We start from the raw sequence: 26,320 nt of genomic DNA on the forward strand, positions 1-26,320 counted from the left end.
GCTGCTGCCCCCCACCCCTGACCCTGCTTTGCAGCCAAGGCAGGCTTCTGAATCACAAAACCCACACAGTTGCACTACAAAGGGTCACAGTGATCATTTAAGTTTAAAGGGCTTGATTAAATGTGCAAACAAAGACAGGAGAGGTAAAGGAAACTCCCAGAGCCCCACAGGAAGGGAACAGCCAGGCTGGGAGGTGAAGCAAGGCTGGGATTCTCAGGCCAGCAACTACGGCTCCACAGAGCAGGCCCCCCACCTTCCTCCTGGGCTTGAAAGGGTGGAGAGGTAGGGTTGCCCACCCCGTCATGCTTCACGGAGGCTCTGTCGCTGTGTCCTAAGGAGCCAATTCCAGTAAGAGTAGCCACGGGACCTCAGGAGGATGTCCCGCCAACACAGATGCTCCGGGCAAGAACAGCTATGCCTGTAGGCACAGGACGCCAGCGTTCCCTGCTAAGTCCTGCCTCCCTGAAGCTAGGCGGTGGCCTCAGAGCGGTGGGGAAGGGGAAGACCGAAGGAAGGAAGCAAATGTCCTGCCCACACCCTGCCCAGGAGGCTGGAGGTAGGGAGTCGTCTGCAGCAAGGCGTCCCGCAGCAATTCCAGGTGTCTCCTGGTGGCTGCTAATGTGTTCCTCCTCCAAAAGGAGGGGGAAAAAAAAAAACCCAAGAACGCAGGTGAGAGCAGTTTAAAGGAGCCAGATTAGAACTTCCCAGCAAGCACTGCTGGGCGTGAGCACGGGAGTCCGTGGCTCAAAACACGGCCTCTCCCAGCCCAGCCAGCCTCAGGCCCAGGAGTGGCCAATGAGGATAATTAGGAAGAGGAGGGAGGGAAGAAGGTGGAAAGGAGAAGAATGTGAGGAATTGTTTGAAGTTGTGTCTGGACATGCAAAAGCTCCTGGAATCACTTGGAGTGAGGGTCCCGGGACTGGGGGTGCCCCTGTCAGGTGGGAGGAGGGAGGGGGCACAGGCCCTGGCACAGGGGCAGCCTACAGGGCTCCCTGCCTGTGAAGCAGATGGAACTGCTCCAGTCTCGCTACTACTTCTCATAGATAGAAGGCCTTTTTTTTTTTTTTTTCCTTTTGAGATGGAGTTTCACTCTTGTTGCCCAGGCTAGAGTGCCATGGCACAATCTCAGCTCACTGCAACCTCCACCTCCCGGGTTCCAACGATTCTCCTGCCTCAGCTTCCCAAGTAGCTGGGATTACAGGTGCCCACTATCACGCCGAGCTAATTTTTTGTATTTTCAGTAGAAACAGGATTTCACTACGTCGGCCAGCTGGTCTCGAACTCCTGACCTCAGGTGATCTGCCCGCCTCGGCCTCTCAAAGTGCTGGGATTACAGGCATAAGCCACCGTGCCCAGCCAAAAGTAATGCCTTTTGCTAGGTAATCGTCTTTTTAGATGTACCCTAAATTCAAGTTCATTCTGTTGTCTTTTTCACTCAACAGTAAGAAAAGATCCAGCCTTGATGGCCCATGGAGGCGTGAGGAGGAGGGGAAGGGAGGAGGCTGGAAACGGCCTCTGACCTTTCCCTATGGCCTCTTCAATTCATCCATGGTAGGAAGGGAGATGGAGCATGGGCAGTGCCTCTAAGTCGGCCGTGCAAATGCAAAGGGCCACAGCACAGGCTCCTACCGCCTTCGAAGCCCCCTGATGCAAGGTGTGAGCATCAGGGGCTCAGGCCAGCTGACCTCCCTTAGCCAGCTGGTAATCCTAAGATTCATGCCAAGACATTCTCCCCTCCAAGCTGATGGAACACAGCTGTGGACCAGTAACTTCTGGATCCTTGGACTTGGCTGAAGGGAGGTCACCAAAGCTTGCTCGGTCACTGCACGTTCAGAGTCAAGTCACACGTGGACACCACCATTGGCCCAGGTGGTCTTTATCTTGGCAGCGGCCGACCCAGAGCGGACTCTGGGTGGAGTCAGGATGGTGCATTGTTCTGCCCCATGGCCCCTGACAGCTGATGACCTGCTCAGCTGCCTGGGCAGGCACCAGCTGAGGTCTGGTGGAGTGAGGGCCGTCCTGGGTAACGGCAGGGCCACTGTGTCGGCTGTGTGCGGCAGGCGCTTCCTAAGGCCCACCCTTTGGTCCAACACAAGCTGATGCTTGCTGCTAATGTGTTCCTCCTCCAAAAGGACCAAAACATTTCCAAATCACTCCAAATCACTCTTCTAAAATTTTGCAAGAATCTGACCTATCTGTCTGGTTTATGGAGGCAGCAGGCTGACTTGTGTTTCCACACCAGCAGATCATTGTTCTAGGAAGGGAGGCAATCAGGGTCCTACAGGGTCTGCCCAAGGCAGAGTATTCTTTAGCAGTAGCCGCCCCGTGCAACTCCTGCAAACTCCTTAGCACATCCATACTCTCTCATACGCGTCGAATCCCTTGGTCCTCGCAATAGCCCTCCGAAATGTGCATGACGGCACAGAGGAGACCACGGACCGGCAAAGAAAACTGCAGGAGAAGGCCGGGGGCCATGCAGAGAGGTAGAAAGGGCCTGGATCTCTGAGGGAACCACCCTTTCTAAATGGGCCCCTTCGTATTTCTTGTTCTGCAAGGAGAAATAAGCTCCTATCTTATAATACGAAGTAGCTTTTCTGTTACCTGTACCCAGTGCAATCCTAACAGACTTGCCTGGAATTCATTCTCATCCCCAGCCAAAGGACTCCAAAGTAAGAACTTTTCCTAAAAATTCACTAATCCAGATGGCCCCCATTATACCCTGTGTGCAAAGGGTGAGTTTCAAGGTGTAGGCAGAGTTGACAGATGACAATGCCACACTATGGTCTGGAAAGGGAGAATCTGACTGGCTGAGGCCAAGGGAGGGGTCAGGCCCTGGCCCTGAGGAAGAGAAGGTCAAAGTCACCTCACTGTAGCCCCTTGACCCTGAAATACACACAGACACAGACACATCAAAGTGCCTACTAGGCCGGGCATGGTGGCTCACACCTATAATCCCAGCACTTTGGGAGGCCCAGGTGGGTGGATCACGAGGTCAGGAGATCAAGACCATTCTGGCTAACATGGTGAAACCCCATCTCTACTAAAAATACAAAAAATTAGCCGGGCGTGGTGGCGGGCACCTGTAGTCCCAGCTACTCAGGAGGCTGAGGCGGGAGAATGGCATGGACCCGGGAGGTGGAGCTTGCAGTGAGCTGAGACGGCGCCACTGCACTCCAGCCTGGGCAACAGAGCAAGACTCCGTCTCAAAAAAAAAAAAAAAGTTCCTACTAACACAGAGAGACTCACGCATATTCCCAGAAACACACAGATACAAGCAGGCTCCTACTAAACCTCCCTCTCTCTCATCTACACACATTGACTCACAAACACACAGACTCTTATCTACAAACTCACCCACACACAGACATACTCAGATCCACAAAGCTACACACACAGACACAGACACACAGGGCCACATGAGGCAGGGAAGGGGAGGTGTGGAGTGAGCTGGGGAGAAGGTGGAAGTTAGGTGAGTGGAGGTCTTTTCCTTTGAGGGGAGGGGGGCGGTCCGGTGAGGGAGACAAAGAGAGAGCCTCCCTTATTCCTCTGAGAACGTGCTCTGGGTCAGAATATCTTCCACCACAGGAAGCCGCTGGGTGGCTCCCATGTCCCTGGAAGTCAGCCACTTTTTTCAGAGGGAGGTCAATCTCTTCCATGGCAGGTCACCCCGTGTGCACAGAGCAGGCAGCACCTGGCCATGGGAAACAATGTACCCAGGGATTTTTTCCATAAAGAGAAAGGTGAGGCCAGACGGAAGCCCAGGTCCCTGAGAATGCGGCAGGATCAGGTTTCCCATGAACACGGCAGGCTGGAGAGCCTCCCAGTGAAGCAGAGAACCCAGGCGGTCCTTGCTCTGGTCATGAGACAGGGACAGACAGTTCAGGTGACCCAGGTGCTTTCAGACAGGTAATAGGGGATCCAGGTCTGGCCTCCACCCTCCCAGTGAGCCTGGGTTAGTGCCTTTCTCTCTCTGGACCACCAGTGGCTCATCTGTAAGGACGGGGGTCTCCCTCTAAAGTCCCACTGAAGTGACTTACAACTTAACAGGCCAAGGTTTTTGTCTAACTGCTGGGTCCAAAGGAACCAGGGTGGCAGTGCTCACCCTTTGACCATTGCCTCTTCTGCTGCTTTCCTCAGTGTCTTGGCAAGAGGCCAGGAGAAAGGGCTCCTGTTGCAGGACACAGCAGGCCTTCCATACACCCTACTGCTGGCCCTGCCTGCACCAGCACCCGCCTGCATGGTGTCAGAATCTTGTTGAGATTTGGTTTGTCAGTGAAGAGAGGGGGTACCTAGGGACTTCTGAGAGCCCTGGCAAAGTTGACCTGGATGGCAGGTGGTTCTCATCCTCAGCTTCCTGTGCCCAAGTAGCTGCCTTTCCTCGCTCCCTCTGACACTCTCTGAAGGGATCACTGAGGCTCCTGGGCTCTGCCAGGGAGGACACGTACTCCTGAGCCTGGCACCCTCTCCACTGAAGCACATACTGAGGATTTCCAGAAGTCTGTCCTGGGCTCCTATCCAGACGTCTGGCTACTTTTCCTGAGGACTCTGGCTCCAGGGGCTCTTGGGGTCAGGTAGAATCTTCAAATGGCAGCAGTCCAAGGCCATGTGCCCATGGAGGACAGGAAAGCCAGCTTGGCATGAGCCCCTCTGGAGCAGCTTCAGGTAGGACAGGGGAGACAGGACAGCCCCAGCCTCCACCTTCACTTCAGATACCACCACGGCCACCACCCAGGCCTCTGGCCAGTCTTGAAGTTCAGCTTCTGGCCTGACCTTGTGCTATGGGCTAAACTGTGTCCTCCCTGCCACACACATGCTGATGTGGAAGCCCTAATCCCCAGTACCTCAAAGTTGGATGCATTTGGAAATAGGGGCTTTAAAGAGCTCATTAATTTAAAGTGAGGTCACTGGGGTGGACCCTGATCCAACATGACCGGTGTCCTTATTAGAAGAGGGCATCAGGACACAGACGAGTGCAGTGGAAAGACCGTGTGAAGACACAGGGAGAAGACGGTCATTTGCAAGCCAAGGAGAGAGGCCTGGAGCAGATGTTTCGGAACAAAACCAGCCCTGCTGACACCTTGGTCTTGGACTTCCACCCTCCAGAACTATGAGACATAAACTTCTGTTGTTTAAGCCAATCAGTCCGAGGCACTCTGCAGCCTGTGCTGACTAACACACCTGTGTGGAGCCTCAGGTAAGCATCTTCTTCTCCAGGGCCCTCCCAGGCCTGTCCCGTACTCATGAGAGGGAAGACTGCCCCACTACTCCACCAATGAACTCTTTCATCCCCTTGCTCCCTGTGGAAGTCACCAGCTTTGTGGGAGGAGGAAAACCTTCTCCATGGTAGGCCATGTCTCTGAGGGCACCCAAAACCCCCGCAGGCCAGCAGAGCAGCTCTCGGCTTCCGTGATCTCTAGAGCCCCTGCTGGCTCTGATTCTCAACAGGTCTCACAGCTCACAGACCATCTGAGGGCTGTTCTCAAAAGGGTACTGGCAGAGGCCTTGAGCAGGAAGTGCTGCAGGTCCTAACAGCCCTCGGAAGGCTGGCACGGGCTCAGAGAAGGGAGACCTGCAGTAAGAGGTTCTGCCAGGAGCCCTGCCCCCTCAGCAGCCCCCTCCTCACCTGTACAGCATGCAGGACATGCCCTCTGTTCCAGTCCAGAAGAAGAAAGGGCTCACACAGCAGGTGCTGAAGGCATCCCTCCCAAAGTCTGATGGGAAACTCCCTTCCTCGTCCTCACAAGACTTCCAAGGGACAGAGGAACACAACAGACAGAGAAACTACCCTGCCCTGAATCCCGGGACATTGCCCCAGCAGTGAATGTGGAAATCTTGTCAAGTTTCCCTAGGGAGGGCTGATCCCTGGAGCCTACTGTGAGGCTCCAGGTGACTCTAAGGGCTGCACCTGCCTATGGCCCTCCTGGGTTGTGGGGAAAGAGTCTTCTCTGCTTTGAGTAGGACCAGTCTGCATAAGTGGACACCATCCACAAAGAAAGTAGGGGTGGATGGGGCCCTGTGGACAGGCCCCACTGCGTGGGCCTGGCTGCTCTCTGGCTGCTGTGGAGGTCAGGGAGGGCGACTGCAGCAACATGCTTGGTGTAGTGAGGACAGTCCGCAGAGAGAGCAAGGGCCAGCATCTTCAGAGAAAAGCAGGATCCAGAGGCTCCCCAGGTCCTCATATCTCTTGTGGGTGTTACGCCTCTTGGGGGAAGCCTGGTGGGACCCCCCACTAGAGGTTGACACTGGAGAGATGATGTCAGGCACAAAGAGGTGTCCACGCACCCGTTTCTTCCCCACTCCCCAGAACAGGGGTGAAGGATCGGCAACCGAGAGAAGAAACATGGGAAAGCCAGCAGGGTGTTCTGGAATGGAGGGGACCTAATGTAACGTGGCAGCGAAGACACCAGACGGGCAGAGCTTTTGGAGGCGGGGTAGACAGAGAGGCCAGGGGAGGGGAGGGAGTGCTCACCCAGGGAGACTGGTCCCTAAGTGAGTTCAGAGCTTTGAGGTATGGGAGATGGGGAACAAGGAGGCCCAAAGACGCAGTGTCAGAGAGCCCTAGGGAAGGAGTTTCTTCTTATTGCTATTATTTAATTTGCATAGAATAAAATTCACTTTTTTGGTGAATGGGTTTTTATCATGTGCATAAATTCCTTTTTTTTTTTTTTGAGATGTAGTTTCACTCTTGTTGCCCAGGCTGGAGTGCAATGGTGCAATCTCGGCTCACTGCAACCTCCGCCTCCCGGGTTCAAGTGATTCTCCTGCCTCAGCCTCCTGATCTCAGGTGATCCACCACCCTTGGCCTCCCAAAGTGCTGGGATTACAGGCATGAGCCACCGCGCCCGGCCCTCATGGTGGTTTTAACCTGCAGTTCCCTAATGACTAAGGGCATTTCATGTATTTATTTGTGATCTGCCCGTCTTTGACAATGTTTCCGTTCAAGTGTTTTGTCCATGTTTAATTGGGTTGTTTGTTCCTTGTTGTTGAATTTTGAGAGTTGTTTACATATTCGGGATTCAAGTCCTCCATCAGATGTGGGATGTGCAAGTATCTTCTCCTCTGTAGTTTGTCTTCCAGAAGGAGCTTCTTAAAAGGTGAGCCTGGCCGGGGGTGGTGGCTCACACCTGTAATCTCAGCACTTTGGGAGGCCGAGGCAGGGGGATCACCTGAGGTCAGGAGTTTGAGACCAGCCTGACCAACAAGGAGAAACCCCGTTTCTACTAAAAATACAAAATTAGCCGGGTGTGGTGGTGCATGCCTGTAGTTCCAGCTACTCGGGAGGCTGAGGCAGAAGAATTGCTTGAACCCGTGAGGTGGAGGTTGTGGTGAGCTGAGGTCGTGCCATTGCACTCCAGCCTGGGCGACAGAGTGAAACTCCGTCTAAAAAAAAAAAAAAAAGGCTGGGCGCGGTGGCTCAAGCCTGTAATCCCAGCACTTTGGGAGGCCGAGATGGGCGGATCACGAGGTCAGGAGATCGAGACCATCCTGGCTAACACGGTGAAACCCCGTCTCTACTAAAAAATACAAAAAAAAAAAAAAAAAAACCAGCCGGGCGAGGTGGCGGGCGCCTGTAGTCCCAGCTACTCGGAGGCTGAGGCAGGAGAATGGCGTAAACCAGGGAGGCGGAGCTTGCAGTGAGCTGAGAACCGGCCACTGCACTCCAGCCCGGCGACAGAGCGAGACTCCGTCTCAAAAAAAAAAAAAAAAAAAATGGTGAGCATGATACATCAGTCAGATCACTTTTCTCCTTCCAGCCTTCCAGTGCTGAGTATGGAACCCACCTCCTCTTCAGACACCAAGGAGTTAACTACCCACCCCTTTCTCCCTCTCTTCTCTTCTGACCAAGGGCCCACCAAGCCCTTTCCTGTTTCCAGACTTTGGTTCTTCCTGGAATGTTCTTCCCTCAGCTTCCTTGTGGCTGTTTTCTCCCCACGCCCCAGGTCTCATCCCAGATATCCTGTTCGCAGGACGCCGCTCCAGGGCCACCTCACAGTACAGCTTGACCAGTTACGCTCTCCTTCCGCCCTGCTGCTTTCCTCCATGTAACTCACCACAATCCGTCATTATCTTCCTTTTTCTTGTTTTCTTTCAACTTTGAGAGTTGTTTACATATTTGGGATTCAAGTCCTCCATCAGATGTGGGATGTGCAAGTATCTTCTCCACATCTGTAGCTTCTTAAAAGGTGAGCCTGGCCGAGCACGGTGGACCAACATGGAGAAACCCCGTTTCAACATGGAGAAACTCCCGACCTCAGGTGATCCGCCCGCCTCGGCCTCCCAAAGTGTTGGGATTAGAGGCGTGAGTCACCGCACCCGGCCAAGATTTTTAAATTTAAAAAATTTAAATGCCCACCCCCTCCCGGTTTTCATCAAGAGAATCATAAAAAATATTTACATTCATTGATGATCAATCTCTCTCTTCTTTGTTTATTGTCAACTTCCCATCAAAAAGCCAGCCCAAGGGCCCGTGTCTAGCACGCAGTAAGCGCTACACAAACATGTGCTGAATCAAATGAACAAACAATCTTGTTGCTAATCTGGATGTAACTCAGGCCAATCTGCTGTCCTTTCCTGGTGGGGAGAGGGGGGCATTTTGCTGCCCCTTGCACATCTGGAGGAATGAATGAGGAGGCAGGCGGGACGACAGTCCCCTCACATCCTAGGTCATCTGCAATTCAATGCCCCTGCACTCTCCACTCTTACATTCTCTGTGTTAACGAGGGAGGGAAGATTGCTGAAATCTGAAGATAATCCCCAAACGTCATTTCAGCTGTCTGTGTCAACCTCCTCCGAAGCTATGCTTTCCTTTGCCCCCGCAGTTGCTAATGAGGCACAAAAGAATAAATGTTTCAAGTTGCACAACCTCTCCTTTCGCTGCCACTTTCGGATCAAGGTACAGATGGCAGGAAGTGGAGGGGGGAGGGGAGTCCCATAATCCCAAACTGGGTTATTTGACACTCCGTGATCTAGTTAACTGTAGTCATCCTGCACCTGTTTTACAGCCAAGGAGAAAAGCACAGGTCTTGCAAATGACTCCGTGTGTGTGTGTGTCACACGAACTTGGGGCAGGAAGGTAGGGCCATATGACACAGTGGGGAGGCGAAGCAGGAACCTGGGTCCTGTGTCTGTGCCACAAGTGAGGCAGCTCAGGCCAGCTCAGGCCTCCCATCAGCCCTAAGTCCCAGTCCAATCAAGGAGTCCCTCAGATGCTGCCTGGTCTTTCTTGGTACTTCCAGAGCCAAATCTGGATGTGCACAGCCCGCCCCCACCTCTCTCTGCTGGGTCTCCACAAGCAGCTGTCGGGCACATCTCTGCCCTTCGACTTGCCATCTTTGCTCCCAAAGCATGGAAATCCTTTATCGAGAGTGTGCAACAGCATTAGGCCCAATCCTTGGGGCCCCGCCCAGTCCTGTGGGAATTGGCTGCCAAGTCCACACCGGGGCTGAGCCCTTCAAGCAAGAGGGGCCGTTCTCTCCAGGGCCACCACTCACACAAAGAACTAAAGCAACCAGAGAGTCAAAGGAAGCGTCTCTGCTTTGTGTGTGTGCCGACAATGGCAGTGGGTTCTAGTTTTTCTGTTTTCCCTGACTTGCACAAATAATCCTAAGAGCTGCCATGTGTGGAATGCACGCTACATGCCAGGACGTCCTCCACATCATCTCATTTAATCTGCACCACAGCCCTAGGAGGGAGGAGGGGCTATGATCCCCATTTGCAGATAAGAAAGCGGAGGCTCCCAAGAGTAAGTGTCTTGCCTCCAGAGGTGGAACCTGGACTCTGGTCTGAATAACTCCAAGTTCCATGCTTTTCAAAGCTCTGCATCCCAAACCGTTTACTACCCCCGTGCCACCTGCCCCCGGCCCCACAAGTGCTCTCCTGGCAACAAAAGTCTGAAAGACACTATTTCCTCAAATAAAATTCCCTTAATGTTCTGGCCAAACCCAGAACTTCCATTAACTTGGGAGCTCAACAATCAGGAGCATTTTCTGCTCAAACACAGGAACCCCTGGAAATCCTCCAGGAATTTCTTTTTCTTTTTGAGACAGAGTCTCGCTCTGTAGCCCAGGCTGGAGTGCAGTGGCATGATCTCAGCTCACTGCAACCTCTGCTCCCCTCAAGCGATTCTCCTGCCTCAGCCTCCTGAGTAGCTGGGATTACAGGCACGCGCCACCAAGCTGGGCTAATTTTTGTATTTTTAGTAGACGGGGTTTCACCACGTTGCCCAGGCTGGTCTTGAATTCCTGACCTCAGGTGATGCACCCGCCTCGGCCTCCCAAAGTGCCGGGATTATAGGTGTGAGCCACCGTGCCCAGCCAATCCTCCAGGAATTTCTATGTGGCATCTGGAGATGAGAGTGGTCCTGAGAGATGAGAGAATTCACATCCAGGGAGGTGAAAACGTGGACTGGCCAAGGACGCCCAGGGAATAAGCACAGCTGGACCAGGAAGATTCCGTTTGGCACAGTGTGCCACATGGGCCGAGTCACAAGATCAGGGACTCTTTTCATCTATAAAGCCTGCAATAAAACCACCTCCACCTAATTTCCTGGCTCTACCAGCTTTTCTGAGTCACCAGATCACACACTTCACTGCTACAAAGAATTGTCCCATTGTATCCTTAGGTTCTCCTAGGAGGTTGACTACTTAAGAAGCAGGTGGAATGTGGAATGTCAAAGCTGGAAGGGATTCAGAGGCCAGCAGCCTGAACATAATCCCACAGATGAGGAGACTGAGGTCTAGAGAGGTCACCAGACTTATCTGACACCCTATAGACTTTGAACATGGAGACAAATATGTAGGTAAGGTTTTCGATGCCCATGTCTCCGAAGGGAAAAGATGCATCCACAGAGATCACAGTTGCAGTGAAACTCTTCCAGTGGGAATTCTGTCTCCCTAATGCTGTATCTAAGGTGTCAGTTTCTCCCAGTAGGTACTAACCTTACCTGGCCATAATGAAGGCCACTCCTTCCGTTGGGGTCTCTGTCCTCAAAGCTGGAGCCACTCCAGCCACTAAGTACCTTCCTGCCTCAGATGACCAACCCTTTCCCCTGTACCCACCCCCCCCACAAAAAAACATGAAAATGGAAATACAGGTAACAGAAATGTGACAAGGGACCCACATATTGAAATGGTGCCCCTGAGGCTTTTATAGGGTGGGTGGATGATGCCTTAGAGTCAGGAAAGCCCAGAAGGGTGGGGGCCTGGGAACTTTGCTGTGCTGTGAATAAATCCACAATTGACCAGATCTAAATATACATATTCACACACACACACACACGCATGCACTATCTATCTGGCACTGAGGACTGTCTGATCTTGTGCCCTAATCAGGCTGCACTAGCTAAGCTCCCAGCCTTGCCCTGTAAGACTCTTTTTTTTTTTTTTTTTTTTTTGAGATGGAGTTTCGCTCTTGTTGCCGAGACTGGAGTGCAATGGCGCGATCTCGGCTCACTGCAGCCTCCATCTCCCGGGTTCAAGCAATTCTCGTGCCTCAGTCTCCCAAGTAGCTGGGATTACAGACATGCACCACCACGCCCGGCTAATTGTGTATTTTTAATAGAGACAGGGTTTCTCCATGTTGGTCAGGCTGGTCTCAAACTCCCGATCTCAGGTGGTCCGCCCACCTCGGCCTCCCAAAATGTTGGGATTACAGGCGTGAGCCACCACGCCTGACCAAGATTTTTAAATTTAAAAAATTTAAATGCTCACCCTCCCAGTTTTCATCAAGAGAATCATAAAAAATATTCAAATTCACTGATGATCAATCTCTCTCCTCAAAAGAATAAACCTGGGGTCTCGGCTGCCTACAAGTCTTCCCTTAATGCCACCAAGAGCGACTCACCATCCTCATTTCTTATTCTCTGTGGTTCTCAGTGTCGGTGACACATTAGAATCTCCTGGGAAGTTTTCCAATTCCCAATGCCCAGATCGCATCTGGACCCATTAATTAAACCAGAATTTCTGGGGGCGGGTCCAGGCGGCAGTCTTTTCAAATCTCCCCAAGTGGTTCCAACATGCAGCCAAGGGTGAGACTCAGAGCCTAAGTTACAGGCAAATAATGTGACAGACAAATACTGCTGATGACGCCATACGGTGAAGGTGGAGAATCACGAATGAGAAAGTCATGGGGCGCGCCCAGCACACAGTGGCCCAGGGAAACAGAGGGGGCAAGACTGTGGTGTTCATTTCCTCCTTATTCTGCAACGCTTGACTGAGCTGCCGGAAGAAATAAGGGGTGGATGGAAGTAGCAAGAATGTCCTGGCAAACATGTGAGGATGACTGCATGCTTTTGCCCTGGCTAATTATTGCATCTTCTTGCTTGGGACTCAAGCACCATCCTAGCCTTCATTCAACCACACAAACTGTGGGCTCGAAGCGGGGAAAGACGAGAGAAGGAAACAGGCAGCTCAGTGAGATGGAATGCAGGCCCTTTGTACGGGGATGCTGGATGCAGTGGTTAATTTCTTAATTCTCATCACAATTCGGTTCACGGGAGACTCCTGGAATGTCTTTATCCATCACAGATGGTTTGGGAAAATGATAAATTAATATTGTTATCAATGGGGGCACGGATGAAATGGTTAAATAGCAACGTCGTCTTCGGTCGTCTTTGCCTGCTCTAAAGAGAAAGCGCCCCCAAAGTCCATAAAGAAGACAAATGGTAAACAAAACCTCCTGTCTTTTGACAGATTCCAAGACGAGTATCATTCACAAACAATTCAGCGGAGAAAAGGGAGAAATTTATCTCATCTGACTTTATATAGGACAACAGCTCGCACCATAACGAGGCCGTCCCAGTGCTGTGAAATCGCACTGAATAGCTGGAGAGTGCAGCCGCCTGTTCCCTGGGTACGTTTATTACAGTCCTTTGTACGCGCCAACCCTGCCAGCTCTGGTTTGCTTCTAAACCAGGGGAGGGGAGAAATAACCCAACAAATTTGTTGCTACGAAACTTCCCAAATGGGGCAACTACATAGTAACGTTTGGAATCTGATGCCCTTACTCCAGGCTGTTCTTGTCTGGGTCCAACCCTGCTCTACACTGGACAAGGTCCCCTAGTCAGCCAGCCAGTCACCAGCAGAATATGGGTGGCCTCGGCTCCCTGCCCACGCTCTGAGAAGTCGGGGGTAAAGAGGCCCCAGAGGCCATTCCCAAGCCAATTTGGGAGTCAAGAACCCCTGCCCTTTGCCCCTGTTTCCCTGTGAAATTCATCTGAAACAAAGCAAAGAAATGCAGCCCTTACCTGAAGCCCTTACCCCCCCCCCCCATGGTGGGGCTCTGGGAAGTCAATCTCAAAAGCTGGGGCCTAACCGGCCAGACACGGTGGCTCATGCCTGTAATCCCAGCACTCTGGGAGGCCAAGGAGGACAGATCACCTGAAATCAGGAGTTCAAGACCAGCCTGGCCAACATGGTGAAACTCCGTATCTACTAAAAACACAAAAATTAGCTGGTTGTGGTGGCACGCACCTGTAATCCCAGCTACTCGGGAGGCTGAGGCAGGAGAATCGCTTGAACCCAGGAGGCGGAGGTTGCAGTGAGCCGAGATGACGCCACTGCACTCCAACCTGGACGACAGAGCGAGGCTCCATCTCAAAAAAAAAAAAAAAAAAAAAAAAAAGCCGGAGCCTGGGGGCAGCACCATATCTACAAAACTTCAGAAGCCTCTGACAGCAAACTGTCAAAGATCAAATACTGGGGAAAAAGTGCTTCCACCCAAGGAACCATTTCCTTGAACCATCTGGCCCTGGGAACCCAAGGCAGGAGGTGCTCGTGGTGGTGGTGATGGAAGGGGGTTGACCGGGAGACCCCTGTGTGAAGATCTCAAGGGTACACATCCCTCTGGCATCTGAACTTCTCCTAAAGATGGTTCCCACCAAGATCTCAGGGTCTCTTTTTGGTGGGAAGTGTCGCAACTCCCGTAAGAGCTTGACACCAGGAAAGGAAAGAGCTGAGGGGAAAGATCTGGACTTTCCAGAGATGTCTTTCCTCACCAATCAGATGACTGGACCTCCTGAGTCAAATTTCTCCTCACTAATCAGAGAGCAGATATTTTCTCGCCAATCATGAAGCAGAGACCTCCGGGCAACACTTTTTCTCACCAATCAGAAAGCAGAAACCTCAAAGTGCTGTCTTTCTCACCAATCAGGTGGCATGTTTTTTAAAGTGTAGTCTCCTGTCACCAATCAGGCAACAAGTGCCTTGAAGCACTGTCTTTCTTCACCAATCAGATGGCAGTTTCCTTGAAACACTGTCATTCCTCCCCAGTCAAGAGGCACTAAGAGTCTCAGCCTTTCCTGCCACATTTCCTCAGTATAATTTGCCTGTGTCTTTCTGAGCAGAATCCATCCGTAGGTTTTCCCGTCCTGTGATTTATTCTCCCAGGGTTCCCACCAAGGCCAAGGCAGCTGATGTACAGGGCTGGGAAGGAAAACACAGCCACCTAGGCTAGCCACAGTGTTGGAAATCATAAAACAAGAACACATCCTCATCTATTTGTATCTGACCCTACTAGAAACCAGTAAAGGAAGGTGGGCAATAACATGCCATTCAGCAAGAGTGGCAGAGCCCTGGAGAATGGCCTGCAGGTTCCCGGGACCCTGTGGCTTCCTGACATCTCTCAGTCTGAGTGGTGAGAGGCTGCAAATAGCTCTTGTCCCTACCCACAGCAACAGGGGGTAGGTGGAGGTGACCAGGGCCCTGCCCCTTCTTACCTCTCTGGGAAACATACATTTCTAATCGGGCAGCAGAAACTGGCATGACAGGAAGTGACCAGTGCCCTTTCTCACTCAGACCTTCTCCCTCTCAGGCACAGGACTGCCCACCTGAGTGGCTGCTGTTGGTATAGTTTCTTGGCTGAACTCCCAAGAAATCTATGTGCAAGCCAGCTGTTTACAAGACCCCTGGCCTCAATTTCTTCTGCAAAAGAGAGACAGCAAACACTCTGGGCACAGGCAAAGGAGCTGGAGACCTTCCAACTATGTTCTCTGAAAGCCCAGAGCCATCTCTCCCGGGGCTGGTCCTGGTCACACCTTTCTGGCATTGCAGATGTTTCTCGGGCCCCTTTGCCTGGGCCACCTTCCCATTCATTCTCTGCTCAGTCTTCTGGGGGATTCTCACCTAAAACCGTGATTTTTTTAAAAACGTGGAAGCAGCCAAGCTACTTTTCTGCTCATGTTTCTCTTGGCAACCACCAGAGGCAGCCGTAAGTCCACAGACACAGAAGGACACCTTGCTTGAACTAGGGAGCCACTCTACTCACGCCTGTGCATTTCGAATCAAAGGGATTTCTCCTGGAGGAGACAGACTGGGACTGTTTATTTTATTTTGAGAAAAGTGTTCCACATAAGCAGGGCTGGGCTGGATTCATGAGCCCTGGGCTCAGAAGGGCACCAGCTTGGTTGAAACTCTGCTGCCCTTGTTTCAAAATTCTTCATAGCTTTGGAATAAGAAGCCCCCTACTTTGTTACTTTCTTTATTTTTTTTCTCCCGAGAAGTACGTTCTTTTCCTCCTCCTCCTTTCTTCTTCTTCTTCTTTTTTTTTTTTTTGAGAGTCTCACTCTGTCACCCAGGCTGGAGTGCAGTGGTGCGATCTTGGTTCACTGCAACCTCCGCCTCCCGGGCTCAAGCTATTCTCCTGCCTCAGCCTCCCAAGTAGCTGGGATGACAGGCGCGCACCACCACGCCCGGTTAATTTTTGTATTTTTAGTGGAGACGGGGTTTCATCATGTTGGGCAGGCTGGTCTTGAAGTCCTGACCTAGGGTGATCTGCCCATCTTGGCCTCCCAAAGTGCTGGAAGCCCCCTATTTTCATTTTGCACTGGGCCCTACAAATTATGTAGTCAGTCCTGCACACAAGTGCCCAACATCTGGTGGACTTCCTGTTAAGAAGATGATACTTTTGCTTCATCCACATGCTAAGCAGTGGCCACAGAAGGGTTTCTCTCCTGCAGCGCACCATCTGGGCCTGTCTGCCATGGCTCAGGACCCTGCCATGTCAGAGTCTACACAAGTCCAGGTCAGGACCCCACCCATGCTGAGGTGTTGCCCACCAGCCCTCAGAGGTAAATATCTTCTTGGGAAGCCATGTTCATGGCAGGCCCTGGCCCTAGGCCATAAGTTTTGGAGCAGGAAAGCCCTGGTTCCTGGAATTACCAAAAGCTTTTGTGGGGTGGGGGGCCCCACTTCTCACCCTCCAGCATCACTGAATTCCCTGGCATTTCATCAGCTTCTCTGAATCATCTGACCATTGCTTCATTTTTGTTGGTAGGAGAAAAACAAACAGCAGAAAGTTAAAACATTAGTGCTTGCTTCCGTGGACGAAAATAGAGTCTCCCGTCTCCTTTTAATTTTTTTTTTTTTTGGTCCTGAGAAGTAAAGCTATTTGCAGATGGATTAAATGTTCCTTCTGAGACCCTGCCCCTGAAAGTGCCGACCTCGCTGTGACTGTGCGTGTGCGTGTGCGTGTGTGTTTTGGGGGTGGGGGAGTAAGGGGCGGTGCGCACACACCCAAAGAAGTGCGTCTGCGTGCATTTGGTAAAAGAGAGTCCTTTGTCCCGACGGTAAGCCTGGCAAACATGACTGGCGGCCCTCTGGTATGCAGCACACCTGTGCAGAGGAGAAGCCCAGGAGGGGGAGGGAAGGGAGAGGTGTTGGCGGCTGCAGCCCTGCACCCTTGTAGGGGATCACACCTTCTCCTTTCTTCTCCTTTGAGCCATGTCTCCATCCCCCCTTTGTTTTGGCTTACACCTCCAAATACCAGAGAGGCCTTTGTGTGCGTGCGTGCGTGTGTGTGTGTGTGTGTGTGTGAGAGAGAGAGAGAGACAGAGAGAGAGGACCTCAGTAATGCCAATTTGTACACAGACTGCAAGAAAATAGAAAAGGAAGCGAAGAAGGAGCGAGAGGACTGATGTTCCCAGGGTCTCCCCAGCCCCCACCGCCCGCCACACGTCGCCCACCTTTGCAGGCCTTCCGGTGGCTGATGGGCTTGCCCATGTCGCGGTAGTAGCCCTCCTTGCAGTAGTGGCAGTGGCGGCCGGCGGTGTTGTGGCGACAGTTGAGGCAGACACCTCCGCTCTTGCGCCCCGAAAGCTTGTAGAGCTCCATGTTGAAGCGGCAGCGGCGGGCATGCAGGTTGCAGTTGCAGGCTGCAGGGGAAGACAGAGAGAGGTGTCAGCCGCAGGGGCGCGGGGAGGACAGGCACCTATGGGCGCCGAAGGAAACCCCACCCCTCAACTGCTCCCTTCTCCACTAGCAGAGCCAGGCAGGCAGACTTGGGCTCCAGGAGCTCCTCCTCGGCTCCTCCTGTGTATATCCATAGGCACGTATTGGGCACATAACAGTACCACGGCTGAGGTTCTCCCAAAATTCATATGTTGAAGCCGTGACCCCCAGTACCTCAGAATGTGACTGTATTTAGAGATAGAGTCTTAAAACAAGGCCCTCAGAGTGGGCCCTACGCCAGTATGACTGTGTCTTTGTAAGAAGAGGAGATGAGGACACAGAGGGACGCAGGGAAGCATGTGCACAGAGAAGAGATCCCGTGAGGACGTTGCCAGAGGGCAGCCATCTGCAAGCCATGCAGAAAGGCCTCCAGAGCAACCAACCCTGCCAACACCTTGATCTTGGACGTCCAGGCTCCAGAACTAGGAGAAGTAAACGTCTAGCGTTTCAGCCCCCAGCCCATGGCACTTTGTTGTAGCAGCTGAGCAAACTACTGAGGCTCCTGCCACCAGCCCGGCCTCCCCTTCTCCCCCTCCTCCTCGTCCACTGGGGACTCTGGGGCCTGCACACCATCGTTCTTCCCACCTCAACCTGGCCAGCTTCTGGAGGCTGCCCAGCCCTGCTCTGGGGAGAGGACCCCCACATCATCCACGATGGCTCTGTTCCACCTGTTCCCTCCCCACGAGCATTGCTCAGGACTCAGCTCCCTTTCCCCGCCCAGCCCCGCACCCTCCTGGTCTGTCTCCTTCACCACTCATCATCTCTGTGCTCCCAACTCCCAAATCAGTATTTCCAGTTTCAGGTCTAGGGTCTCCACTTGAACCCAGAGTCACCTCCCCGACATCATTCACTCCTTGCCATCCTGCCCTCTGGTTCCCTGTGGCTTGAGCTGAACCTCGCAGGCTCCCCTCTGCATAATCAGCAGAAGCAAGATTTCTTTTTGTTTGTTTGTTGTTATTTTTGAGATGGGAGTCTTTCTCTGTCACCCAGGCTGGAGTGCAGTGGCCCGATCTCAGCTCACTGCAACCTCTGCCTCCCGGGTTCAAGCGATTCTCCTGCCTCAGCCTCCTCAGTAGCTGGGATTACGGGTGCGCACCACCACGCCTGACCAATTTTTGTATTTTTAGTAGAGACGGGGTTTCACCATGTTGCTCAGGCTGGTCTTGAATTCCTGACCTTGTGATCCTCCCACCTCAGCCTCCCAAAGTGCTGGGCTGACAGCCGTGAGCCACCACACTCAGCCCAGAGCAGGATTTCTAAGCACCAACCTGAGGGCGTCCATTGGGATCAAGTCAAAAGCACTCAGCATGGCCTTCAGGGCTCCAAATAAGCTGGTCCTGCCTCGCCCTCCAGCCCCTCACTCTTTATGCTCCAGCGATTCCAAACTTTGGTCTGTTTCTAGAGCCATGTGTGAGGACCCCGCGCCTGCCTCTCTGGAGCTTTGGACATGCTGTTCCCTTCCTCCCAGGACACCCCTGTTCTATCTGGTGCCTCTTTGTCATACCCCAGGTCTTGGTTCTAATGTTACTTCCCAGCCCCGCTCCACCCCACAAGCTTGGCATGGGCACCCAGCATGGCCTCACACAGCTTTCCTTGCGCCACATCATGATTGCCTGTCACCTGCCTCCTTCTTTAGGCTTCCAACCCCAGGGTTACTCCAGCACAGGTCTAGCCTCTTCTTGTTCACTCTACAACCTGGTTTCATGCTCAGTGTGTTCTAAATCACATTTGATGGAATTTCTAAAGAAATACATGTTGGGATTTCTGTTTTGTTTTTTGTTTGAGGCAGGGTCTCATTCTGTTGCCCAGGCTGGAGTGCAATGGCATGGATCTTGGCTCACTGAGACCTCTGTCTCCCGGGCTCATGAGATCCTCCCAACCTCAGCCTCCCGAGTAGCTGGGACCACAGGCATGTGCCACCATGCCCAGATAATTTTTTTGTATTTTTTGTAGAACCAGGGTTTCACCATGTTGCCCGGGCTGGTCTTGAACTCCTGGGCTCAAGAGATCTGCCTGTTTCGGTCTCCCAAAGTGCTGGGATTACAGGCGTGAGCCACCACACCCAACCTAAGAAATATATATTTAATTCATGCACTCAATAAACAAAAGCAGGAAGAGAAAGGAATACACTCCTATTTCCACCAACCACAGTTGCTGCAGAGATCTTTCCTTTTAGGCTTTAATTAACATTTGTTCAGTTGTGGAGCTATTTAATTCTTTCCTACAGACATAGAAAACATAGATCATACTTTTATACATCTAGTTTTGTGGGGGTTTTTTTTTTTCATAATAATGAACATTTTCTCGTGTCAAATACTGTTCTTCACGATGTTTAAAAGTCGCCTGGGCTGGGCATGGTGGCTCACACCTGTAATCCCAGCACTTTGGGAGGCCGAGGTGGGCAGATCTCTTGGAGTCAGGAGTTTGAGACCAGCCTGGCCAATATGGTGAAACCTCATCTCTACTAAAAAATACAAAAATTAGCCAGGCATGGTGGTTTGCACCTGTAATCCCAGCTACTTGGGAGGCTGAGGCAGGAGAATCTCTTGAATCTGGGAGGTAGAGGTTGCCATGACCACCACTGTACCCCAGTCTGAGCCACCGAGTGAGACCCTATCTCACAAAAATTAAAAACTAAAAAAAAAAAGTCGTCTGGCACTGCATTGTATGGCTATGCATAGTGGACCCCTTGGAGTCGGAAGTCGAGGCATTTAAAAGAAGGATCTCCCAGGGTTGGACAGCTATAGGCCGTTTCCCATTTTTCACTATTATAAATGTTAACTACCTTTGAACGTAAAGGTAACCACCTTGAACCACCTTTGAACATACATATTTGTGCTCTGCTCTGATGAGTGTTGTAGCGCAAATTTCTCTAGATGGAATTACTGGGTTGAATTTTGAATCTACATGTTTTTATATTTTTATTACTTTTTTTTTTTTTTTTTTTTTGAGATGGAGTCTTGTTCTGTAGCCCAGGCTGGAGTGCAGTGGCATGATCTCGGCTCACTGCAACCTCCGCCTCCCACGTTCACGCGATTCTCCTGCCTCAGCCTCCCGAACAGCTGGGATTACAGGCACCTGCCACTGCACCTAATTTTTTGTATTTTTAGTAGAGATGGGGTTTCACTACACTGGCCAGACTGATCTCGAACTCCTGACCTTGTGATCTGCTCACCTCAGCCTCTCGAAGTGCTGGGATTACAGGCACGAGCCATCGTGCCCGGCCCTTCTACATGTTTTTAATATTGGCTCCAAACCGCCAAACTGCCCTCAAGAGAGGCTGTATGGCTTATACTCCCACCAGCAGGATATGAGAGCTCCTATTTTACCACGTACTTGAAAATAATAATATGCATTTGGTATCAGCATTCTTTTTAAAAAATCTTGGCCAATTGGTCTGAGAGAAAACACACACACGCACACACACACACACGATTTTAATTTGCGTGTCTTTGATTACTAGGAGGGTTGGACATTTCCCCATGTATTGTTTTTCTATTTATATTTCTTTTTTGTGCATTGCCTGTTCATGCCATTTGCCCAGTTTTCAAATAAGGTGGACTTTTTTTCATGCTGTCTAGTGATCTTATGTGGGAGGATTAAACATCATTTGTCTTTTCTGCCATATAAGCTGTAAATATTTTTAACAGTTTCTCATTCACATGTTACTTTAATTTGTGATCTTTAGAAAAACATGTGCCTCTTTAATTTTTCTCTCTGATGTTAGGACAAGCTTCTTTAAGTGCTCTTCCTAGAGTCACTGCCAAGTCACTCACCCATTAGTCATTCCATTTACAAATAGAAGTAGACAGGACTCTAGAGAAAGCAGTGGGGGATGCTAGAGAAAAGACAGCTCCTACCCTGAAATCTGAAAGCAGCCAGAAGCCAAATTAGACCAGGGGATGAGTCCCAGAGCCTTGCTAAGTGTCCTCCAGCAAGTGTCCCCAGGGCTCAGTTCAACCAGGTGCAAAGTAAGAGGCTGCAGCTGCACCTTGCCCTCCTGTAGACGACTGTCACGCCTGCACACACTCACTCTCTTTGGACTCACTCTGCCAGACAAGGGTGACAGGGGCCTGCTCAGAGAGGTGAAATGACCAACCAGCCCAGGACCACAGAGCCAGTAAATGGGGGGTCCAGGATGGGAACCTAGGCCTTCTGGCTCCTGGTTCACTGGCTCAGAGGAAAGGACCCTTATCACTGGAAGTAACAGCTGGCCTAGACTACAGTCAGAATCTAGATCTTCCCTACAAGCACAGAAATCACAGGACCTGGAACACCTGCCTGGGGACAGGGATCTGGAAGCATCACCCAGGCCTCACTTCCTCAGGCCTCCCTTGTACCAGGAAAGGCCTGGTAACAGCATCATCCCATCCTTCTTGGAGGCAAACGTCCTCCTCCTGCATTTCTCAGCGGGGACTGCCCTAACCTCTGAGCCCTGTCTGGGAGCTCAACCTCCACTTTTCCCACCCCAAGAGGAAGCTGGGGGCTGGTAGCTCTCTTCCATATGCACCTTATGCCAACAAAAGGTTTTTCCTAAACAACTGGTCACACAAAAGAAAACTCTGAGGCGAACATCAAAAGGCAGGGGTCCCTTCCCTCCCCTTCTTCTTGGAGCTGTCAAGAGACATCAAGTGGCAAATACCCATGCTCAGACTTCTGCAAAGTATTTTACAGCTTGTTTTCTTTTCTCTTTGTTTTATTTTCTCTGCACAGATGGAAAAATGCATTGGGTGAAGCAGCTCACATCTGGATCCCTCAGCTCCACAGAGAGGCGTCACCCAACTCCCGGCCTGTCCCCAGTCCCTTCCTCGGAGAGACACCTTAATCCTTCATGCCTTCCTGTTTATCTCCTGCATCTCTTGGAGGCAAAAATATTGGGTATTAGTTTCATTATCAGATTTCAAGGCAGGGAGGAAAGGGCAGCTTTGTGAGAACAGAGAGGTCAGCCCAGAGAAAAGGGGGTTGGGGGCGGCAGAGACACTCTGAGGGACCAGCAGGGGCAAGAACAGAAGCCCTGCCTAGGCCTTTGAGGCTCTGCCTCTTATCCAGGGGTACCCCAGCCACCCAAAGACACCCCAAGCTTTGTGCCCCTCTTTGGCTATCCTGTGAGGATCACCAAGGATACATCACATGCGGCTGCATTTCAGACCCAGGGCATAACGAGGGTAAGGAAGGTAGGAGGGGGAGAGGCGCCACTTTCCAACCAGAAACCCAGTAGGGAGAGAGGCCCAAGAGGTGGGTTCCTATTTTCTTCCCCCATCAAAAAGTCCTCTAAGTCCTATTTCAACACATGCCTGTGGCCACTCCTTACCTCTCAACATTCCTGCCTTTCTGCCCCTCTCCCTCTCCCACCAACCTGGAAATGCCGAACCCCTTCTCACTCCCCCAGGTCAGATCAATTCAGTGCATATTCACAGTGCTCTAGCTATGTGCCCAGTTCTGTGCTACAGGCTATGTGAGATACACAGGTGGACAATGCACTCTCAACTATCCATGGGTTCCCCATCTAATGGAGGAAACAAACTCATGTCAGAAAATTATCTGATCAAGTGGGACTAATCTCTCGTTAACTGTGTTGGTTTGTTGAGGAAGGGATAGTGTTTGCTCTTATATCCTCCAGCCCACAGAAAGCCTTCATTCATTTTTGTTGTGAAAATGAGAGAGAGAAAGCAAACAAGAGAGAAGATGGATGGATGGATGAATGAATGGAAGGATGAAAAGGTGGATTAATGGATGGATGGATAGAGGGAGGGAGGGAGGGAGGGGGGATGGAGTTGATAGGTGGGTGGATGGAAGGATGGATGGATGTATGAATGGAAGGATGAATGGATGCATGAAATGGATGGATAGATAAATGGGCAGACAGATGCATGGATGGATGGATGGATGGATGCATGGATGGATGGATGGATGGATGGATGGATGAATAGAAGGATGAAAAGGTGGATGGATGGACAGATGAATAGATGGAGGGAGGGAGGGATGGATGGATGGAGTTGACAGGTGGGTGGATGGATGGATGGATGGATGGCATGAATGGAAGGATGAATGGATGCATGAAATGGATGGATAGATAAATGGATAGACAGATGCATGGATGGATGGATGGATGGATGGATGGATGGATGGAGTTGATAGGTGGGTGGATGGATGGGTGGATGGCATGAACGGAAGGATGAATGGATGCATGAAATGGATGGATAGATAAATGGGTAGACAGGTGCATGGATGGATGGAGGGAGGGAGGGAGGGAGGGATGGATGGATGGATGGATAGAGTTGATAGGTGGGTGGATGGATGGATGGATGGATGGTATGAATGGATGCATGAAATGGATGGATAGATAAATTGGATAGACAGATGCATAGATGGATAGATGGATGGATGGATGGATAGGTAGGTGGGCAGGTAGACAGGCAAACAGGAATGTATAGAGACAGTTAGATAGTTAGACAGGTAGGGCAGACAGAGGATTTACTGCCTGAACCACTCCCTGACAAGGCATGGCCTTGTGACATCTGATTGTTGCTTTCAACTACTTTAACTCATCAATTTAACCTCTGTCTGCTCAAGTAGACTGCTGTGCTTCAGAGAGAAAAACCCACATCTAAGTCCCCTGGACCCTTCCTGGAACTCTGAGTAGTGCCCTTGCCCACAGAGACTGAATTTGCATCCATTGCTTTAGATGAATTTACCAAACCATAGGTGTTGGCCTGCCCCAAAAGGCCCTGACGAACTCACTCTCAATCCTATCAGGACTACACCAGGCCCAGAAAGCATCCAGCCGTCATTGGTGAGCAGTTTCCAGACCATGTCTCTCAGGGACTCTGGTCCTGACTCCCCCAGACTTCACATGGCCCAGGGGCTTCTCACTGGAGCAGGAAGGCCATTTGGTGATGGGTCTCCTCAGAGGCTCTGGTCTGGGCCCCCCCGGTACCCCACGGCAGCCCTCCAGCACACAGGATCACCATGTCCTCTCCCTTTCAGAGTGGTTCTCTTGAGAAGACTGACCGTGTTATCTCTGCAGCATAATAGCTGAATTCTCCAAAAAAATAAAAATTAAAAAAAAAAAACAAAAAAAAAACTCACATAGGCACCATCGCAGGCTGGAGGCCCCAGCCGTTAGCTGCCTGCGCACTGGGACAGGCACTCCTCTCAGATCTGTCATGATTGTTGACACATGTCCACATGTCCAGGCCACATGAGCAGGCTGGGGCATGGCAAAACCTTGCAGGGCTGGGGGCGGGCACTGCTTCCCTTACCAGCTCCTCTGCTAGGTAAGTCCATGGCTGCTGGGTAAGGACCAGGAGACCTACTCAGCATGTGCAACTCACAAACTCCCTGAGGGAGATGGGGCAGTGGTTCTCAACCGGTGGCAATTTTGTCCCCACTGGACATTTGGCAATGTCTACGGACATTTTTGGTTACCACGACTGGGGAGGGAGGGGCTGTTTGCATCCAGGGGATAGAAACCAGAGAGGTTGCTAAACTTCCTACAATACACAGGACAGTCCCCCCACAAACGGAGTCTGCCAAATGTCCACAGTGTTGAGTTTGAGAATTCCGGGGTTAGGGAGATCATGACGCCCGCCGCCTCGGGGTATGTAAATATTTATTCCCCACAGCCTAAGATGTTGTCCTCTAAGTGCAAACTCTGAGGCTTAGAAAGCTACGCCAGGAGGGCCAGGCGCGGTGGCTCACGCCTGTAATCCCAGCACTTTGGGAGGCCAAGGCGGGTGGATCACCTGAGGTCGGGAGTTTGAGACCAGCCTGACCAACGTGGAGAAACCCTGTCTCTACTAAAAAATACAAAATTAGCCGGGCATGGTGGTGGGCGCCTGTAATCCCAGCTACTCAAGAGGATGAGGCAGGAGAATCACTTGAACCTGGGAGGCAGAGGTCGCGGTGAGCCAAGACCATGCCATTGCATTCCAGCCTGGGCGACAAGAGCAAAACTCTGTCAAAGGAAAGGAGAGGAGAGGGGAAGGGAGGAAAGCTGCTCCAAGAGGTGACTGTCATTAACTCCTTCAACAAAGCTTTGACTGAAGCCTTTAAAAGGGCCAGGTGCTGGTGTGACAGATGCAGGCAAGATGGAGTCCTGTACCAGGGTGCTTCCTGTCTCAGGGGGAGGTGGACAGTGGTCTAGTAATTGCACTGTTTTCAACGGTGACCACAGCTGTCAAGACTAACACTCAAGGAGGCCATTCTTCTGAATCTCTCTGGAACAATGGGGAGAGGACAGGGCCTGAGGAAAGTCAGAGTACAGACGGCATATTCTGCCAGCACTGCCCCAACTATAACGTGCCTACGGTCACCTGGGGATCCTGTGCAAATGCAGACTCTGATGGGGAGGGATGGAACTGAAACTCAATGGAAAAGAAACCAGTTGGGACATGACCCACTGTGTGGACAGAGAGCCTCTGCAGGGAGGTAAAGGGAGGTTTGACCGCAGGGGTCTGTGATGGCGCAGTGGGCAGAAGCCTGGTTTCAAGCGAAACTTCTCCTTAAATGACTGGTTCAGAATCATAAAAATACTTGAGAGTTATTTTTAAGACTTTGAGGTAGTCTGTATTTCCTTTATTACTTTGCTACTCCATTTGGTATGCTATTTATTTAGAAATTGTTCAACTGCTGTTTATAAATTTTAGGTATTCCGCCCCCAGTGTGTTTTCCTGAGCCCCATTTTCAGCGTCTCCTGAAATGGCTGGGTTGAGCAACCCTGGCTGCCCACACACCTAACTCCTGCCCACACCTGGGAATCATTCTGAGCCAACCTTGCAAAGGGCTCCTTTAGGGAAAGGGGCCGAGGCAGGACTGGGCCAAGCATTTCTGGGACTCACAGTCCTTTGTGTCTACAGGTGAGCTGGGCATAAGAGAAACGATCAAACACGTACATACATTTATAAAACAATCCGAGCCCAGACTTAGGTTTTACTTCACTACTAGCAGATCTGGTAGGGCATGAATTTATCGAAGCATTCAACAAGTATTTACTGAGCCCCTACTTGGTGCATTCTGGGCACCATGCAAGGTGCTGGGGACGTCACAGTGAGCAGAACAGCCATGGTCCCTGCCCTGGCAGGGTCGGTGGAGATACC

At 51.4% G+C, this 26,320-nt stretch overlaps 1 protein-coding gene across 3 annotated transcripts in view; it reads right to left on the bottom strand.

Moving 5' to 3' along the window:
* NTN1 (netrin 1) overlaps positions 1 to 26,320 on the bottom strand; it is a 250,431-nt gene that overhangs the window by 63,737 nt on the left and 160,374 nt on the right. For all 3 annotated transcript variants that reach the window (XM_033184572.1, XM_033184573.1, XM_033184570.1), the window contains exon 3: positions 16,958 to 17,146. In XM_033184572.1, the coding sequence (XP_033040463.1) occupies positions 16,958 to 17,146 (189 nt within the window). The remainder of the gene's footprint in view (positions 1 to 16,957; positions 17,147 to 26,320) is intronic.

Source organism: Trachypithecus francoisi, unplaced genomic scaffold (assembly GCF_009764315.1).
Source record: "Trachypithecus francoisi isolate TF-2019V2 unplaced genomic scaffold, Tfra_2.0 Lachesis_group20, whole genome shotgun sequence".
Taxonomy (NCBI): Eukaryota; Metazoa; Chordata; class Mammalia; order Primates; family Cercopithecidae; genus Trachypithecus; species Trachypithecus francoisi.